This window comes from Gopherus flavomarginatus, chromosome 8 (assembly GCF_025201925.1).
Source record: "Gopherus flavomarginatus isolate rGopFla2 chromosome 8, rGopFla2.mat.asm, whole genome shotgun sequence".
Taxonomy (NCBI): domain Eukaryota; kingdom Metazoa; phylum Chordata; order Testudines; family Testudinidae; genus Gopherus; species Gopherus flavomarginatus.
In genome coordinates, this window is record NC_066624.1 from 56,749,648 (window position 1) to 56,768,966 (window position 19,319).

Genomic DNA, 19,319 nt, shown 5'->3' on the forward strand with positions numbered 1-19,319 from the left:
TGTTACAAGGAGGAAGAAGAAAAATTGTTCTTCTTAACCTCTGAGGATAGGACAAGAAGCAATGGGCTTAAATTGCAGCAAAGGAGATTTAGGTTGGTAATGAAGTAAAAATCTTAAGCAAATCCACATATTCCATAGAATCCCTATGGATAGAAATTACATGCTCTAATAAAAATATAACATTAGGGATCTATTATCGACCACCTGACCAGGACAGTAATAGTGATGATGAAATGCTAAGAGAAATTAGAGAGACTATCAAAATTAAGAACCCGATAAAAGTGGGGGATTTCAATTATCCTCATATTGACTGGGAACATTTCACTTCACGACGAAATGCAGAGATAAAATTTCTTGATACTTTAAATGACTGCTTCATGGAGCAGCTGGTACTGGAACCCATAAGGGGAGAGGCAACTCTAGATTTAATCCTGAGTGGAGCACAGGAGCTGGTCCAAGAGGTAACTATAGCCGGACCACTTGCAAATAGTGACCATAATATAATAGCATTCAACATCTCTGTGGTGGGAAGAACATCTCAACAGCCCAAGACTGTGGCATTTAATTTAAAAAATGAGGGGGTTAGTTAAACAGAAGTTAAAAGGTACAGTGACTAAAGTGAAATACCTGCAAGCTGCATGGGTGCTTTTTAAAGACACCATAATAGAGGCCTAACTTCAATGTACACCCCAAATTAAGAAACACAGTAAACGTTCTAAAAAAGAGCCACCATAGCTTAACAACCATGTAAAAGAAGCAATGAGAGAGAAAAAGACTTCATTTAAGAAGTGGAAGTCAAATCCTAGTGAGGCAAATAGAAAGGAGCATAAACACTGCCAAATTAAGTGCAAGAGTGTAATAAGAAAAGCCAAAGAGGAGTTTGAAGAACAGCTAGCCAAAAACTCCAAAGGTAATAACAAAATGTTTTTTAAGGACATCAGAAGCAGGAAGCCTGCTAAACAACAAGCGGGGCCCCTTGATGATCGCGATACAGAAGGAGCGCTTAAAGATGATAAAGTCATTGCGGAGAAACTAAATGGATTCTTTGCTTCAGTCTTCACGGCTGAGGATGTTAGGGAGATTCCTAAACCTGAGCTGGCTTTTGTAGGTGACAAATCTGAGGAATTGTCACAGATTAAAGTGTCACTAAAGGAGGTTTTGGAATTAATTGATAAACTCAACATTAACAAGTCACCGGGACCAGATGGCATTCACCCAAGAGTTCTGAAAGAACTCAAATGTGAAGTTGCGGAACTATTAACTAAGATTTGTAACTTGTCCTTTAAATCAGCTTCGGTACCAATGACTGGAAGTTAGCCAATGTAAAGCCAATATTTAAAAAGGGCTCTAGAGGTGATCCCGGCAATTACAGACCAGTAAGTCTAACGTCAGTACCGGGCAAATTAGTCGAAACAATAGTTAAGAATAAAATTGTCAGACACGTAGAAAAACATAAATTGTTGAGCAATAGTCAACATGGTTTCTGTAAAGGGAAATCGTGTCTTACTAATCTATTAGAGTCCTTTGAAGGGGTCAACAAACATGTGGACAAGGGGGATCCGGTGGACATAGTATACTTAGATTTCTAGAAAGTCTTTGACAAGGTCCCTCACCAAAGGCTCTTACGTAAATTAAGCTGTCATGGGATAAAAGGGAAGGTCCTTTCATGGATTGAGAACTGGTTAAAAGACAGGGAACAAAGGGTAGGAATTAATGGTAAATGCTCAGAATGGAGAGGGGTAACTAGTGGTGTTCCCCAAGGGTGAGTCCTAGGACCAATCCTATTCAATTTATTCATAAATGGTCTGCAGAAAGGGGTAAACAGTTAGGTGGCAAAGTTTGCAGATGATACTAAACTGCTCAAGGTAGTTAAGACCAAAGCAGACTGTGAAGAACTTCAAAAAGATCTCACAAAACTAAGTGATTGGGCAACAAAATGGCAAATGAAATTTAATGTGGATAAATGTAAAGTAATGCACATTGGAAAAAATAACCCCAACTATACATACAATATGATGGGGGCTAATTTAGCTACAAAGAGTCAGGAAAAAGATCTTGGAGTCATCATGGACAGTTCTCTGAAGATGTCCACGCAGTGTGCAGAGGCGGTCAAAAAAGCATACAAGATGTTAGGAATCATTAAAAAGAGGATAAAGAATAAGACTGAGAATATATTATTGCCCTTATATAAATCCATGGTACGCCCACATCTTGAATACTATGTACAGATATGGTGTCCTCGCCTCTAAAAAGATATACTGGCACTAGAAAAGGTTCAGAAAAGGACAACTAAAATGATTAGGGGTTTGGAGAGGGTCCCATATGAGGAAAGATTAAAGAGGCTAGGCCTCTTCAGCTTGGAAAAGAGGAGACTAAGGGGGGATATGATAGAGGTATATAAAATCATGAGTGATGTGAAGAAAGTGGATAAGGAAAAGTTATTTACTTGTTCCCATAATACAAGAACTAGGGGTCACCAAATAAAATTAATAGGCAGCAGGTTTAAAACAAATAAAAGGAAGTTCTTCTTCACGCAGCGCACAGTCAACTTGTGGAACTCCTTACCTGAGGAGGTTGTGAAGGCTAGGACTATAACAGCGTTTAAAAGAGAACTGGATAAATTCATGGTAGTTAAGTCCATAAGTGGCTATTGGCCAGGATGGGTAGGGAGTGGTGTCCCTAGCCTCTGTTTGTCAGAGGGTGAAGATGGATGGCAGGAGAGAGATCACTTTATCATTGCCTGTTAGGTTCACTCCCTCTGGGGCACCTGGCAATGGCCACTGTCAGTAGACAGTAGGCTGGATGGACCTTTGGTCTGACCTGGAACGGCCGTTCTTATGTTCTTATGACATTAGGAAAAACTTCCTAACTGTCAGGGTGGTTAAGCACTGGAATAAATTACCTAGGGAGGTTGTGGAATCTCCATCACTGGAGATTTTTAAGAGCAGGTTAGACAAACACCTGTCAGGGATGGTCTAGATAATACTGAGTCCTGCCATGAGTGGAGGGGACTGGATTAGATAACCTCTTGAGGTCCCTTCCAGTCCTATGATTCTATGAAACTAGCAAGTAAGTGATGTGGAAAGCTGTGTTCCTTTCATAAAAACATTCTCACTACCTCTTACCAAGAAATACAGACTTCTAGAGAACAAATGCAGTTACTCAGTCTCAGTTAGTACAGCAATCCCTGATAAAGCATAGCAGAAGTTTCTTGCAGGAATGTTAGCTAAACCCAGGATAGCTATCAGCAACTCCATGGTTTCTGACGTCCTGTGGTTGGGTTTTTGCCAGGTCCCACATTGGGTTCACCATCCAACTCACAAAAAGGATAGAATAGTGTCACAAGATCATACCTCTCAACTTCCCAGTCCCTTTGGTGGGATCAAGTGTGAGACCAATATCCAAAACTAGGCACCCAAGTAAAAGAGACGCTGAGGGTCTTCAGCATCCATAGCTGCAACTCAACTATCACTTTCCTGAGTCCACATGGCTGATGTCAAGTTTGAAAGTGAACAAACTTCAACACTTGTGTAGAATGAAACTCTAGATATCAAGGGAAATCACAAAGGTGAAGTGGACAAAGCACAACTGTAGTTACCGTTACTAGCTTGGTTCATTCTGCAACAGAAAGCTTGATGAGCGATGAATCAACAAGACTAATAACCATGTGATTGCAGTTAAGCTGTGCCCACTTCATGTCCTATACCTTTGGCTCAGGATGTGGATTGTGTTTCCTGGTCTTCTATGTACAAGATATCCCATTCTCTTTCTCCTCTGCCCCACAGCCCTCTAGGTCACCTTGCCCCCTTTGGAAAGCTGATGCTAGTTTATCCCAATATCATCAGAACTCTACTTACACCACTGTGAATGCCATCTCTAGGCTCTTACCTTGTAAAGTCAGAATTTGTGTCATCCAGGTATTCAGGAACCCTGTACCGGTGGCGCGTCTCAGATGGGGGGTCAGCTGTATTGTCCATATGATATGAGTTGGACCTGCAAGGGAGAGAGACTCATGACACCTTGTAAGAGCAGTTTGATGAATGGAGTTAATGTCTGAAGTAACAAAATCATATGATGTGAAACTTTCCTTTTGGAAAAGAACTTACTGACCCACCTGCTGCTCACTTCAGACAGTGAGATGTAACTTCCCATCAGTTACCATGCACCAGCATACTATACAACATGACAGCCCACTGATGAAAGTGTGCAGACTGGAATCTGGGAGACACATGCCAACATGGGAAAGAAGCTGAAGGACCTCAATGCACTTTTAATTGATGGGTTGTTTCTCTTCCCCAGGGACAATACGTGCATCACCTCCCTCATAATTCTGCAGGAGTGCAGTCCCCTTGGCATGCCCTTTGTTAGGATGCTTTGGGGAAAGAAAAAGATCCCTCTATCCCAACGACAAGACAAAAACAGCAGCATATGATGCTGTTAACAGACTCTGCTCTTACTTTATTGGGTCAAATTCATTATCAACCTCTAGGGAATCAGGATACCTAGAAGAAAGGAAAGAGATCACCCTTAGAAAGCATATCCACCATGCAGAGCACAATAATTTGCATAGTATTACCCATTTCCTGAATATTTGTATCCAGCATTTATAAAAACCAAAAGGGCTCTCCTGAATCTTCCCTATGTCCAACAGGGAGACTAGGCTTCTTGGGAAGCCTCAGCATCCAACAGTTTTGGGCAACAGTGAAAAGGCATCATCCTCTGGGGATAAGCCTCAGCATATTTCTCACTGGGAAACTCTCCATTGTTTTGGGAAAATAAATGCAAACTTCTCCACTTCCTGCTTTGTGTATCAGATGCAAGGAAGGTGGGGCCAGCCCTGAACATCAGGGTGAGCGACAGAGGATGGTAGTATGGAATGCATATGGGGATTCAGACAAAGCCATTTTCACAGGACCAGCCCACAACATTTTGGCACTTGAGGCAGTGAGCTCAAATGATGCCCTCTTGCTTGGGCCACAACTTTGAAAGATCTCAATTCTGCCTTCTTCCTGTTCTACTCCTCTCATGGTACTGCTCTGCTACCTACCCCAATAAAGGAGAACTAACAACTTAAAATGCCTTGTTCAAAAATTTTAAGTAATACTTAACTTTCAAATGCCTGAACAGCAAATGTAACTTTTCTTGTCTGCATAGTAAACACTGGCATTTTTATCTGTTTGAATAATCAAAGTGATGCTTTCCATGCCTCTTTGGTTGCAAAGATTTGAACTGCTTCCTGAAGGTCCACAGTCCGGCCCAGCTCATGCTCTACTGAGATGCTTGCAAGGCTGACCAGCCTCTCCTGTGTCATTGTGGAGTGTAGATGTGTTTTTATTAACTTCAGCTTGGAGAAGCTGCGTTCTCCACTGGCAACTGTTACCAGAAGTGTCAGAAGTATGCGCAGAGCAACAAAAGCATTTGGAAAGACAGTGGTCATCTTATTTGTGCACATATATTCCAGAACAGCCTTTGGAGTTGAGCCTGCTGAAATGCATCTTGAAAGGGCTTTCAGTTCATCACCTAAATCACTCGCATCAATATCACGCATGTCATCATGTGTCAGTACTGTCTCAAGTGCCCTGCAGTGCTGGTGTAGGTCTTCTTCAGGTATAGTGAGGAGATTTGGAATATCATACAAAATCCAAAATATACTGCTGTGTTCTTTGAGCTGCATGAAAGGTTCTTCAACTGACTGTATTGCACAATCTAGCACCTGGTTAAAGAATTCAACTTTGAATTGTTGTTTGGAGTCTCTTATGGGATTATCCCGTGCCTTGTAATCAAAATGTCTTTTTCGTCAGTGACTCTTGTATTCTTGAATGGGTGGGAAAATAGCTTCAGTGTGAAGTTCCTCTGCCAACTTCTGTGCACTCTTTAGAATGTATTGAAATCCCTCATCAGACTGATAAGACTGTAGGTATGACTTTGCTTTGTCCAGTTGTTCCATTGCTCCAGATATATCAAGGTCAACGCCTTGGAATCTCTTGCTTACAACATGTATTTCAAACAGTATGTCATGCCACAACACTAAGCCACACAGAAATTTGAAGTTATGGATGTTTCTGGTGATTCCATTTCCCTCTGCCACTGTTCTCTCATGAACAGTTCCTATCCTAGCATTATCCTCCATAATGGCAACTATGGCATCATCTATCTTCTCAATTTGGTGTTTGATAGGCTTTATCACCTCCACTTGACTTGCCCATCGTGTGGCACTCAGTGGTTTCAGTGTCAGAGAGGGTGTTCCCAGATGTTGCTTCAAAATTTGCCATCGATGAGTTAATACAGAGAAAAATACATAGATGCTTTGAATTACATTAAAAAATTCAGCAGCCTCACTGAAAGCTGATGCTGCATCACTGACCACCAAGTTCATAGACTCATAGACTCTAGGACTGGAAGGGACCTCGAAAGGTCATCGAGTCCAGTCCCCTGCCCTCATGGCAGGACCAAATATTGTCTAGACCATCCCTAATAGACATTTATCTAACCTACTCTTAAATATCTCCAGAGATGGAGATTCCACAACTTCCCTAGGCAATCTATTCCAGTGTTTAACTACCCTGACAGTTAGGAACTTTTTCCTAATGTCCAACCTAAATCTCCCTTGCTGCAGGGGACAAATGAATGAGAACTGCATGGGACAAAAAAAGCTTGAGGGTTTAACTCGGATCCGTGTCTGCACTCCTCTGTTCTTTCCTCTCATGTTGGCACCATTATCGTGGCCCTGACCTCTCATGTCAGCTATCGCAGTTCCCGTATCTTCCAGCTTTTTAAGAAGCACATTTGTCATACCAGCTCCTGTAGTATCATCAATGTCAATAAATTCTAAAAAATGCTCTCTGCCAGTCACCATTGCAGGGGCATTTTCACTAGATTCCGTAGTTGTTACAAAATGCACCATCAAAGTCATTTGTTCCGTATGGCTGATGTCAGGTCTGCAGTCCAGAATAACAGAGTAGTAGCTTGTTGACTTCAGATCTGCCACAATCTTCTGTTTGCTGCCAGTAACTGTATGATCTCATTTTGAATTGTTTTTCCAAGGTAGTGGTGTGTTTACATTTCTTGGGTGGTGACTCTTCTTAGATGCTCCTGGAGTACAGCATCAAACTCAGACATAAGCTCCAAAGTTTTAAGGAAGTTTCCATTGTTTGGCACATACAATTGATCTGAAGCGCCACACAGTGCTAGGTTTTGGGTAGCAAGCATTCTCACAATGGCAATGAGCCTTTTCAGAACATTTTGCCAGTAAAGAGACTCTGATGCAATCTTCTCTTGATGCTGATCATCTATGGTGGCCTTTAACCTTAGTTTCATCTCAAGCTCTTTCCATCTATGGAATGCTTTCTGGTGATTTGCTGCCTTCTCATGGCATGCCAGATTTCTAGCCAGATTCTTCCAGTCCTTTGTTCCTGTAGAACCCAATGTGGCTGGAACATTAGACTGGAAGACTTTGCAACAAAAACAGTATGCAGCATTCTGGGTTTTTGAGTTCATAAGCCATGGCATCTCTACTTTGTCAGCATTGGGGATTTCAAACCAGTAATGTGTTGGATGGAAACTTCTATTTTCATTGTCTTTGGGGAACATGAAGTTTTTCACTTGCTGTGGCCCATGCAGTACAAGGAAGTATCTCAGGCTACTGCGCAAGTGGATCCACAATCCTGGATCATCTAGACTTAAGGAACAAAACTCAGCAGCAGCTGTTTCTCGCACCTCTACCACACTCTTCTCTAATCTACACTTTTCTTCAGGAATGTGCCTGGTTACATCCATTTGAGATGGAGATATGGATGCTTCAGTAGCTGCCAGGTCACCTGCACTCTGATTAACTGGAAGAACAGGCATCTCCGCACCACTCACATCCTCACTGGGGCCGGAAGTCTCACCATGAACATTTGTGTCTGTATTTCAGGAGAGCTCCTTCCTGCTTAGATAGAAAAGCTTCCTTTGCTTTCTTTCTTTTTCTGAATGCTGCTTTCACTCATGACTGCTATTCTGTGCCAGCTATAGTGGCTCCCAACACTCAGTTGAAGGGGACAAATAAGCAGGCTGGTAGTAGGGCCTGATTGAGGGAAGATATCAGCGTATTAAGGGCCTAACTGGCTCCTACTACTTCAGTTGATGACCTGTTCTCCTCAAGTGAGTTCAGAGAAGCAGCAGGAAACAGGAAGCTCCCTGAGAAGCTGGTGTTAATCAGTCCAGGCTCCTGGGGGTGCTAGAGAGGTACATAAGAGGCTCCTCCTCCTCTCTCTCCCTGCAGCTCCTCCTGATTTCTGTTATTCCCTCTCACCTTTTCTCCTCCTGCCTGTTATGTCTCTTGTGCCCTCCTTCCTCCAGCACAGCACTCCACCATCTCTGTGCATCTTGAGCAGAAAGAATACATATGCATCAGCAGCAGACACAATTTTCTACACTCTGGGTCCTAGTGGTGCCCCCAGACAGTCTAGCACCTGAGGCAGCTGCCTCAGGTCGCCTCATGGTAAGGCCAGCCCTGCATTTTCAGGTACATTGGGACAGTCTGCAGCCCCTACTTCAATCCCACTCACACATGCCCAGAGTGAGCAAGAATGACCTTTACCCCTTACTACTTGTTTCCAGGGAGATGACCGTGAGGGGAACTTCAGATTTTTGGTCCAACAATGTATTCTGTTTTCTTGTTTCATGGCTGTAGGGATAAATAAATAAAATAAAGCACAGGGCTTTGATTTCCTACACCACATACCCTTGGTAATGGTTTCTTCCACACTGGTGCCTAGTGACATTAATACTTGCCCATGTTCTACATCAGGGGTTCTTTATATGGTTCTAGGTACTGTAGCACCTGAATGCCTCTTAGACATTAATGGACTTGTCTTCACAATGGTCCTGTATGGTAGGTTCATTATGCCTTTTTTACTGATGGAGAACTGAGCTACAGGTAAAGTAAGTGAGTTGCCCAGTGTCACTCAGGGAGTCAGTGGCAGAACTGGGACTAGAACCCAGATCTCTTGAGAGGCAGCACAGGAAGCCATTCTTATCAGTTTAATATCTGATATGTCCTTAACATTAAATGCCTCTGGGAAAAATTATTAGCACAAAAATCAAGTTCAAAGGTGCCCACCCCTTTGGAAATTCACTCAGCTAATATCACTTATAAAAAAACTAGAGTGCTCTCCAGACCCAAAGGCTGCAGTGACACAATGAAAACCACAGAGGGTTTGGAGTCATTACTTTGAAGGCTGCTTTGCATAAGGGAAAATACTCTACACATTGATTACTAATTAAAAGGAGGCTGGATGTCCAAGGTGTCAAGGCAATGCTACTTCTCCTCAGAAGAAATGGGGTCATGGTTGTTCACATGCACTTCCTCCTTCTAACTATGGAAATAAGACACACACTTAGGCTACGTCCAGACTAGGTATTAAAATCGATTTTAGATACGCAACTTCAGCTATGGGAATAACGTAGCTGAAGTCGAATTTCTAAAATCGAGGTACTCACCAGTCTGGACGGCGCGGCATCGATGTCCGCGGCTCTCCGTGTCGATTCCGGAACTCCGTTTGGATTGATGGAGTTCCGGAATCGATGTAAGCGCGCTCGGGGATCGATACACCGCGTCCAGACTAGACGCGATATATCGATCCCCGAGCAATCGATTTTAACCCGCCGATGCCGCGGGTTAGTCTGGACGTGGGCTTAGTGAAAAGGGTTCAGTCTTTCTTCTTTTGCTTCCGAAATTCCTTTCCTATCTTCAGACAAACCTGCTGTGGGGAACATGGGAAGACTAGTCAAAGGAAACTTTTTAACCAGCTCTTCTGAGCACAGAGCATTTGGTTTATTTTAACAGGTGCTGACTTTGTTTGTTTGAAAAGTGTGAATTGGGAGTGCTTTGTTCCAGATGGGCCTTGAGTGGTTTATTGGAGGGAAGGTTTTGAGCCCGGGCAACTGCTTCGAGCCAGCAGCCTTATAAAAGAGCAGTCAGTTGCGAACCGAGTGAGCTGCAAACAGAGGAAGTTTGCCAGGGGGAATTCCCACAGACTTTTTGCCTTTCAGGCTTCTGTGAGCAGTAAATCTGCTAAAGAGGCTCTTAGAAGGAACACAATATGGATAGTGAGCGATCAGCAGTTGTGACCTGCACAGGACGTGGCATGTTTGTCTTTCTCTCAGAGGACAGAAGCGACTTTGTCTATATGAAGTTCAAGCTGGTCTCCATATTGGAAGAAAAGGTTAAAGGACTAAAGATGCAAGTATCAACCCTGCATTGCATCAGAGAAAATGAAGACTTTCTGGATAGAAGTCAGCATTTGGTACTACAGGCATAGCATGCTGAAGAATCAGAGAGGGCAGTGCAGAACGGGGAAGAAAACTGGCAGCATGTGACCTTCAGAAGAATAAAAGGAGAACCTATGTACCCTTAATACAGATAGAAGTGAGAAACCATTTTCGGGCTCTCTGCAGAGGTACTGTGGTGGAGAATGGTTTGGAGGAGTCATCTGAGGGAAGGGATCAGAAGGAGACACCCTCGGCCAGAAGACATAGGATGCATTGTTCTAGGGATGGACATGGCCACTCCTCCCAAGAGGAGGAGATGGGTGGTGATGGTTGGGGACTCCCTCCTAAGGGGGACAGAGTTATCCATCTGCCATCCAGGCCAGGAAACTTGAGAAGTGTTCTGCTTGCCTGGAGCTAGAATTCAGGATGTGACAGAGTGTTTGCCGAGACTGATCAAGCCCGCGGACCGCTACCCTTTCCTACTTCTCCACATGGGCACCAATGATATTGCCAAGAATGACCTTGGAACTATGTGGCTCTGGGAAGAAGAATGAAGGAGTATGAGGTGCAGGTTGTGTTCCCGTCCTCCTCCCTGTTAAGAAAAAGGCCCAGGTAAGGACCATCAAATTGTGGAAGTAAATGCGTGGTTGCACAGGTGGTGTCGGAGAGAAGGCTTTGGATTCTTTGACCATGGGATGTTGTTCCAAGAAGAAAGATTGCTAGGAAGAGTTGGGATCCACCTAACAAAGAGAGGGAAGAGCATCTTTGCAGACAGGCTGGCTAACCTAGTGAGGAGGGCTTTAAACTAGGTTCACCAGGGGATGGAGACCTAAGCCCTGAGGTAAGTGGGGAAGTGGGATACCTGTGGAGGAAACACAAGGAGGATGGTGCAACAGGGGAGGCCTCCGGGTTCATACTAAGAATGTAAGGCAATCGGCTAGTTATCTTAGATGCCTGTACATGAATGCGGGAAGCCTGGGAAACAAGCAGGGAGAATTGGAAGTCTGGCACAATCAAGGAACTATGATGTGATTGGAATAAGAGACTTGGTGGGGTAACTCACATGACTGGAGCACTATCATGTCTGGGTATAAACTGTTCAGAGGACAGGCGGGGGAGAAAAGGTGGAAGAGTTAACTGTATGTAAGAGAGCAATATGACTGGTCAGAGCTCCAGTATGAAACTGGAAATAAGCGTGTTGAGAGTCTTTTGAGTTAAGTGTAGAGGTGACTGCAAAAAGGGTGATGTCATGGTGGGCATCTGCTATAGACCACCAGACCAGAAGGATGAGGTAGATTAGGATTTCTTCAGACAACTAACAGAAGTTTCCAGATCACAGGCCCTGGTTCTCATGGGGGACTTCCAGGGCACCCAGAGGATTCAGGGGCCTGGGGCAAAGCAATTTCAGGGGCCCCTTCCATAAAAAAAGTTGCAATACTATATTCTCGTGGGGGCCTCTGCAGGGCCCAGGGAAAATTGCCCCACTTGCCGCCCCCAGACCGCCCTGGGAAAAATAAACATTTAAAAACCTTTCACATCTCAGCACAAACCCAGTTTTAAAAAAACTTATTTTCAAGTCACCTTTACAAGGTATCACTGGTTCTCAGCACCAGTTAGTGCTAAAAGGCACTAAAGTTCACTAAAAGGGTTGGACAAATATTTTCCATCAAAACTTTTTTGGATCGAAAACTAGGGGTTTTTAAAAAGCAGAAAAAATCACGGACAATGTCTGCTTTCCTTCAAAATTTGTTGTGTTTTTTTTAATTGAAAAGCTGAAATTAGTCTGCCAAAACCTGAACATGGTTTGGGGTTTCAGAAGTGTATGGGCAAATATTTGCTGCTTGCTGTGTTTGATTGTTTAAAGAAACAATAAAAAAATTCTGCTTAAAAAAAATCCAAAACTTTTGAACCACCTCAGCTTGTGACCAAACGCCTGAGCCCATCCAGTCAGAGATTTTTCCAGGTTTCTGATACTCTGCTGGCTTCCGTGACTCATATCTGTCTCCATAACTTTGGGTTCATTTAGGTTAGAACATAAGAATGGCCACACTGGGTCAGACCAAAGGTCCATCCAGCCTAGTATCCTAGCTACAGACAGTGGCCAATGCCAGGTGCCCCAGAGGGAGTGAACCTAACAGGTAATGATCAAGTGATCTCTCTCCTGACATCGATCTCCACCCTCTGACAAACAGAGGCTAGACACACCATTCCTTACCTATCCTGGCTAATAGCCATTAATGGACTTAACCTCCATGAATTTATCTGTTTCCTAGAGATTGGCTCCATGGAGTCCCTCACAAACTGGAGACGGTTACTGTGGGTTTGTCTTTAGTATAGCTTATGTACACACTCCATGGACTGAGCATTTGTTGGAGGAACCAACAAGGGGCCATGCTCCTCTTGACCTGCTGCTCACAAACAGGGAAGAATTGGTAGGGGAAGTAGAAGTGGGTGGCAACCTGGGCAGCAGTGACAATGAGATGGTTGAGTTCAGGATCCTGATAAAAGGAAGAAAAGAGAGCATCAGAATATAGACTCTGGACTTCAGAAAAGCAGTCTTTGACTCGCTCAGGGAACTGATGGGCAGGATCCCCGGGGAGGCTAATATGAGGAAGCAAGGAGTCCACGACAGCTGGCTGCATTTTAAAGAAGCCTTACTGAGGGCGCAGGAACAAACCATCCTGATGTGCCGAAAGAATAGCAAATATGGCAGGCAACCAGCTTGACTTAACAGAGAAATCTTCGGTGAGCTTAAACACAAAAAGGAAGCTTACAAGAAGTGGAAACTTGGACAGATGACTAGGGAGGAGAACAAAAATATTGCTCGAGCATGCAGGGGTGTAATCAGGAAGGCCAAAGCACAATTGGAGTTGCAGTTAGCAAGGGATATGAAGGGTAACAAGAAGGGTTTCTACAGGTATGTTAGTGTAAGTAGAGTCTGGATGAGCTCTCCCCTGACATCTAATGGTGAGCTGTGGAAAAAGATTCAAAAGCTGATCTGGTTTGCAAGGACATACCCACTCTGCGTAGGTGCTCGGCATGATGGGACTGCTTGCTCAAATGATCACTTGTGGCTGGTGTTGGATCCCCAGTCTCCTTGTTTTGGGGGCAGGATTGCTATCCCTTTGTGTGAACCCAGGGCAGCAAAACTGTACCTGGCATACCCCCAATGGAGGGACTCACCCTCAACCTAACAGCAGTCGCTAGGCAGGGGACATGGGTTCCAAAGCCCAGTGAGATGGGAGGGGATGAGTATAGGTACATGTATTCAGGATGGTTGGCTGTCTTAAGGGTTTTAGAGACTATTTGACTCTCCTTCTCCAGGGTATAATAAAAGAGCTAATTTAGTCTCAAGTGAGAGCTTTGTTACATGCTACAAAGCTAAAATCACTGATACCTTGGTCTAAATATTAGATTTACTTTGACACTGTGTCTCTACTGCAAGAGACTGCCCAGTGTGCACCAGCAGTAAAGTTCCCCCACTAACAGCTGAACTCATTGAGAGCTGTGTTAAGTATATGGGGGAGGGGCTGAAGACATCTTGATGAGCTGGCAGCTGGTGGAGAGCCATGACCAGCAGGGTGGCTGGTGGAGATGGCCCAAGCAGAGACCCCCAGAAACATGGCATTTGGCTGTTGGGGTGACAAGCGAGTGCCTGAGCAGTGCAGCATTTAAGGTGCCTCCTTACCAGCCCCTGCGCCTTCCACCCAGGGTGAGATGTGAACTCTGTGGATGAACCTCTGAATTCTGGGGCTGCACTGGCCAAGGGCAGGAACTGTGAGTGGGATACAGAGAAGGGACGGGTACGTTAAAGGGACTTTGGGGTTTCTGGACTTAAGACCCTGATGGGAAAAGGACACTGCTTAACTTACTTGGGGATGGGTCTTTTGCTCATGGTTTATGTTTATGTGCTCTAGTAGCAGTGTTTTACCAAAATAATGCTGAGTTAATTCCCTCCTTTTATTAAAAGATTTTGCTACACTCAGACTCTGTGCTTGTGAGAGGGGAAGTATTGCCTCTTAGAAGTGCCCAGGGGGTGGTGTGTAATTGTCCCAGGTCACTGGGTGGGGGCTTGAGCCAGTTTTGTGTTGTATTGTTGAAAAGGAACCCCTAGATACTGAACCCAGCCCTTGTTGCTCCTGGCTCCACCTGGCAGAAGAGTTACAATAGCAACAAGAAAGTGGTCAGGGAAAGTGTGGGTCCCTTACTGAATGGGGGAGCCAACCTAGTGACAGATGATGTGGAAAAAGCTGAAGTACTCAATGCTTTTTTTGCCTCAGTCTTCACAGATAAGGTCAGCTCCGAGACTGCTGCACTGGGAAGCACAGGATGGGGAGGAGGTGAGCAGCCCTCAGTGATGAAAGACCAGGTGAAGGACTATTTAGATAAGCTGGACATGCACAAGTCCATGGGGTCAGATGCAATGCATCCGAGGGTACCGAGGGAGCTGGCTGATGTGATTGCAGAGCCACTGGCCATTATCTCTGAAAACTTGTGGTGATTGGGGGAGGTCCAGGACAATTCGAAAAAGGCATATATAGTGCCCATCTTTGAAAAGAGAAGACGAGGAATCCAGGGAATTACAGACCGATCATCTTCACCTCAGTCCCCAGAAAGATCATGGCATAGGTCCTCAAGGAATCCATTTTGAAGCACTTGGAGGAGAGGAAGGTGACCACGAACAGTCAACATGTATTCACCAAGGGCAAGTTATGCCTGACCAAACTGATTGCCTTCTATAATGAGATAATTGACACTGTGGATATGGGGAAAGCTGTGGACTTGACTTTAGCAAAGCTTTTGATATGGTCTCCCACAGAATTCTTGCCAGCAATTTAAAAGCGTACGGATTGGATGAATGGACTATAAGATGGACAGAAAGCTGGCTAGATCATCAGGCTCAATGGGTAGTGATCAATGTCTCGATGTCTAGTTGGCAGTTGGTATCAAATGGAGTGCCCCAGGGGTCAGTCCTGGGGCCGGTTTTGTTCAACATCTTCATTAATGATCTGGCTGATGGGATGGATTGCACCCTCAGCAAGTTTGCGGATGACACTAAGCTGCAGGGAAAGAGGTAGATACGCTGGAGGGTAGGGATAGGGTCCAGAGTGATCTAGACAAATTGGAGGATTGGGCCAAAAGAAATCTGATGAGGCTCAGCAAGGACAAGTGCAGAGTTCTGCATTTAGGACGGAAGAATCCCATGCACTGCTACAGGCTGGGGACCGACTGGCTAAGCGACAGTTCTGCAGAAAAGGACCTGGGGATTATAGTGGATGAGAAGCTAGAAATAAGTCAACAGTGTGCCCTTGTTGCCAAGAAGGCTAATGGCATATTGGGCTGCATTAGTAGGAGCGTTGCCAGCAGATCAAGGGAAGTGATTATTCCCCTCTATTCGGCACTGGTGAGGCCAGATCTGGAGTACTGCATCCAGTTTTGGGCCCTCCACTACAGAAAGGAGAGAGTCCAGCGAAGAGCAATGAAAATGATTAAGGGGCTGAGGCAACTGACTTATGAAGAGAGGCTGAGGGAACTGGGGTTATTTAGTCTGAAGAAAAGAAGAGTGAGGGGGGATTTGATAGGAGCCTTCAACTAACTGAAGGGGGGTTCCAAAGAGGATGGATCTAGGCTGTTCTCAGTGGTGGAAAATGACAGAACAAGGAGCAAAGGTCTCAAGTTGCAGTGGGGGAGGTCTAGGGTGGATATTAGGAAAAACTATTTCACTAGGAGCATGGTGAAACACTGGAATGGGTTATCTAGGAAAGTGGTGGAATCTCCATCCTTTGAGGTTTTTAAGGCCTGGCTTGACAAAGCCCTGGCTGGGTTGATTTGGTTGGTGTTGGTCCTGCTTTGAGCAGGGAATTGGACTAGATGACCTGAGGTCTCTTCCAACCATAATATTTTATGATTCTATGACTTTGCAGCTGGTGAAAGAGCATAGGCATGCACAGCACATTTCATTAGGGTGTGCACCCAGGGAATTTTATTTATTTTTTTAAAAGGCAAACATCATAAAGGTTGGGGTACGGGAGGGAGTGCGGGTTGTGGGAGGGGATGCGATGTGCTGGAAGGGGCTCAGGGCAAGGGACTGGGGCAGAGGAGGGGTGTGGGGTGCAGGAGGGGCTCAGGGCAGGGTGTTGGGGTTCAGGAGGGGTGCAGTGTGTGGCAGGGGGCTCAGGGCAGGGAGTTGGGGTGCAGGGTGCAGCAGAGGGCTCAGGGCAGGGGGTTGAGGTGCAAGGTGCAGGCAGGGGGCTTAGGGCAGGGGGTTGGGGTACAGGAGGGGTGTGGCAGGGGGCTCAGGAGGGGTGTGAAGTGCAGGCAGGGGGCTCGGGGCTGGGAGTTGGGGTGCAGGAGGGATGCGGCGGGGGCTCAGGAGAGGGAATTAGGGTGCAGGAGGGGTGCGGCAGGGGCTCAGGACAGGGAGTTGGGGTGCATGAGGGGTACGGGGTGCAGGTAGGGGGCTCAAGGCAGGGGGCTGGGGTGCAGGAGGGGTGCGAGGTGCAGGTAGGGGGCTCAGGGCAGGGAGTTAGGGGGCAGAGTGTAGGAGGGGTTCGGGCTCCAGCCCGGCACCGTTTACCTGCAGTGGCGTGCTCCCTGCCTGCCCTGGCCCCAGGCCACGGTGCTCACAACGTCCCTGCGCAGCCCCTGGGTGAGGCACAGGGCTCCGAGCGCTACTCTTGCCACGCCTCCAGGTACCTCCCCTGAAGCTCACATTGGCCATGGTTCCCCATTCCTGGCTAATGGGAGCTGCGGGGGGTGGTGCCTGGAGCGAAGCACAGAGCCCTCTGCCCCCCCGGGGCCCAGGGACATGGTGCCATGCCAGCCGCTTCTGAGAGTGGTGCGGGGCCTGCTGCACCACGGGGGGCACACCCGGCACACCCCATGCACACGCCTGTGTGAAAGAGGCTGTATGGCAGTCAATTGATCCACAGCACAGGAAGCCTCAAGTTTCCATCACACACTGCATCACCAGCCTGCCTCCCACCTGAGCTGGAGACACAACCTCTAGGCACAGGAGGGAAGTGTGATGGAGTATATGTTCCCTCATCTCTGGCTGAGCAAGAAAGGGGTTAATCCCCTTTGCTGTGCTGAGAGGAGGTATCTACCCCTTCAGGAATGTTGGAGTGTTGGGGAAGAGGATGATATAGGTGTTTCTACTGGTGGTCTGGACCTGTTTGAAGGGGCTTACAAGCTATTTGTCTCTTCCCCTTTGGTATTTAAAGCAAACTAGATTCATTTGAGAGTTCTGGTTCTTTCTCAGCAATTGCTAGCACTGAGCTATGGGGGAGGGATATCTCAGTGGTTTGAGCATTGGCCTGCTAAACCCAGAGTTGTGAGCTCAATCCTTGAGGGGGCCATTTAGGGATCTGTCTCGGGATTGGTCCTGCTTTGAGCCGGGAGTTAAAGTAGATGACCTTCTGGGAAGTCTTCCAACCTTGATATTCTAAGCTGCCAGGCCTGGAGAAAGGAGGTTGCTACTCTGGTCTAGCTGGAGTTGGCAGCTGTTTTTCCTAAAGGTGGTAACTGTACAAATGAGTGGAGTCTTCTGAGTGGGGATCAGGGGATGGCAGAGGGAGAGGGGAAACTGCCAGGGCATGCAATGTCTTAAACACCAGCTGCCCTCAGGGTGAATTTTCATGGTAACACTAGGTTAGGGGTTTGTTATAGAAGTGGATGGGTGAGACTGTGTGGCCTGCATTGTGCAGGAGGTCAGACTAGATGATCATAATGGTCCCTTCTGACCTTAAGGTCTATGAGTCTAGTAAAGGGGCTTCAATTTGCATCTTTCTCCAGCACACATGAATCAGGTCAACAGTCAAACCTGATTTGAGATCCTGCTAGCTGAAATGAGCTATATAAATGAGCGCTACATCACTGATCTTATGCTGAAGGTAAGTAGGGTAGTGGTGGGCAGCTTTCATTAGAGATGTGGGGAGAACACCCACAACAGCTACTTCTGAATAGAATGTGCTCGAGGGATAGAAGAGGCATTTAGCTACTTGCCATACTACCTTCACGTCAGGCTGCCCCATTTTCCTGGTGTGATGAAGTGGGGATTTTCCCTTGTTATGTTGTATGTGAGTCTTACTGTTGAGCCTATGTGAGTTTTACAACATCTATTTCACTGTCTGCACAACGCTCATTTCACTGCAGGAGGAGGGAAGGTGTTTCATACAGACTCTACCTTTCCCCTGTGGAAATGGTGGTGGCTTTTGGAATCGATTCATCCCAGGAGATCAGGTCAGGCTCCTCTTTAGCTGGTTTGTCACTAGTAACAAAAAACCGAAAGTAAGACTCATTATGTAGTACTTGTACTGTAGCCTAATATAACTTACTGAAATATAATACAGGGGTGCATAGGAAAAAACAGAGAAATATACTGGGAGATAGTCCACTCTGCTCAGGCTAATCATATAAATCAGAGCCACCTGTTCAGCTGCTGTGTCTATTTTCTCGCTCTGCCAATTGTTCCCTACAGCGTAATCTTTCTTCACTCTTTGCCCTGCCTAGACTAGGTAACAGCGATCCCCTCTGTCTTTTGGGAGACTATCCCACACACAGAATGATTGCACTGGTAGGAGTGGCCATGTCAGATAACTCCCACCATGGCCAGTGCTCTATGATCATGCATTCGCTGCAATAATGAGACAGGGAGATATACTCATGGACCTTGACTAAGGGAACATCAACACAGTCTGAACTTTACCTTTTCTCTGGGGAGGAGGCGACTCTCAACTTTATTTCACTCTGAGGCATTGGCTCGCGGACATTTATAACTCTTTCTTCACTGACGAATATAGAAAGAAAGTTGCAATTAACCGGAAATGCTACCACAAATTCATATGGTACATCCAAGTCCTCTATAGTTATTGAAGTTCCATATAGCAAACGAAGACAGAATTTAAAAGGAAAGGCCAAATAAATAGGTCTGAAGCCTGTTTTGATCCAACCAAATCATAGCAAACAACTTCTGAGCAGTGAACATGAGAGGGAAGAGAACTCCACTAACATGGGACATAGTAAGCAAATGAGTTTCTTCCACCCAGGGAAGTCTGAATCTGAGG

At 45.7% G+C, this 19,319-nt stretch overlaps 1 protein-coding gene across 4 annotated transcripts in view; it reads right to left on the bottom strand.

Moving 5' to 3' along the window:
- ZNF185 (zinc finger protein 185 with LIM domain) overlaps positions 1 to 19,319 on the bottom strand; it is a 94,851-nt gene that overhangs the window by 30,432 nt on the left and 45,100 nt on the right. For 3 of the 4 annotated variants that reach the window (XM_050965437.1, XM_050965435.1, XM_050965434.1), the window contains exons 13-18: positions 18,962 to 19,042; positions 18,440 to 18,523; positions 13,943 to 14,029; positions 8,582 to 8,668; positions 4,458 to 4,502; positions 3,889 to 3,993 (exon numbers count right to left, since the gene is read on the bottom strand). In XM_050965437.1, the coding sequence (XP_050821394.1) occupies positions 3,889 to 3,993; positions 4,458 to 4,502; positions 8,582 to 8,668; positions 13,943 to 14,029; positions 18,440 to 18,523; positions 18,962 to 19,042 (489 nt within the window). The remainder of the gene's footprint in view (positions 1 to 3,888; positions 3,994 to 4,457; positions 4,503 to 8,581; positions 8,669 to 13,942; positions 14,030 to 18,439; positions 18,524 to 18,961; positions 19,043 to 19,319) is intronic. The other variant, XM_050965436.1, reaches the window with a different exon arrangement.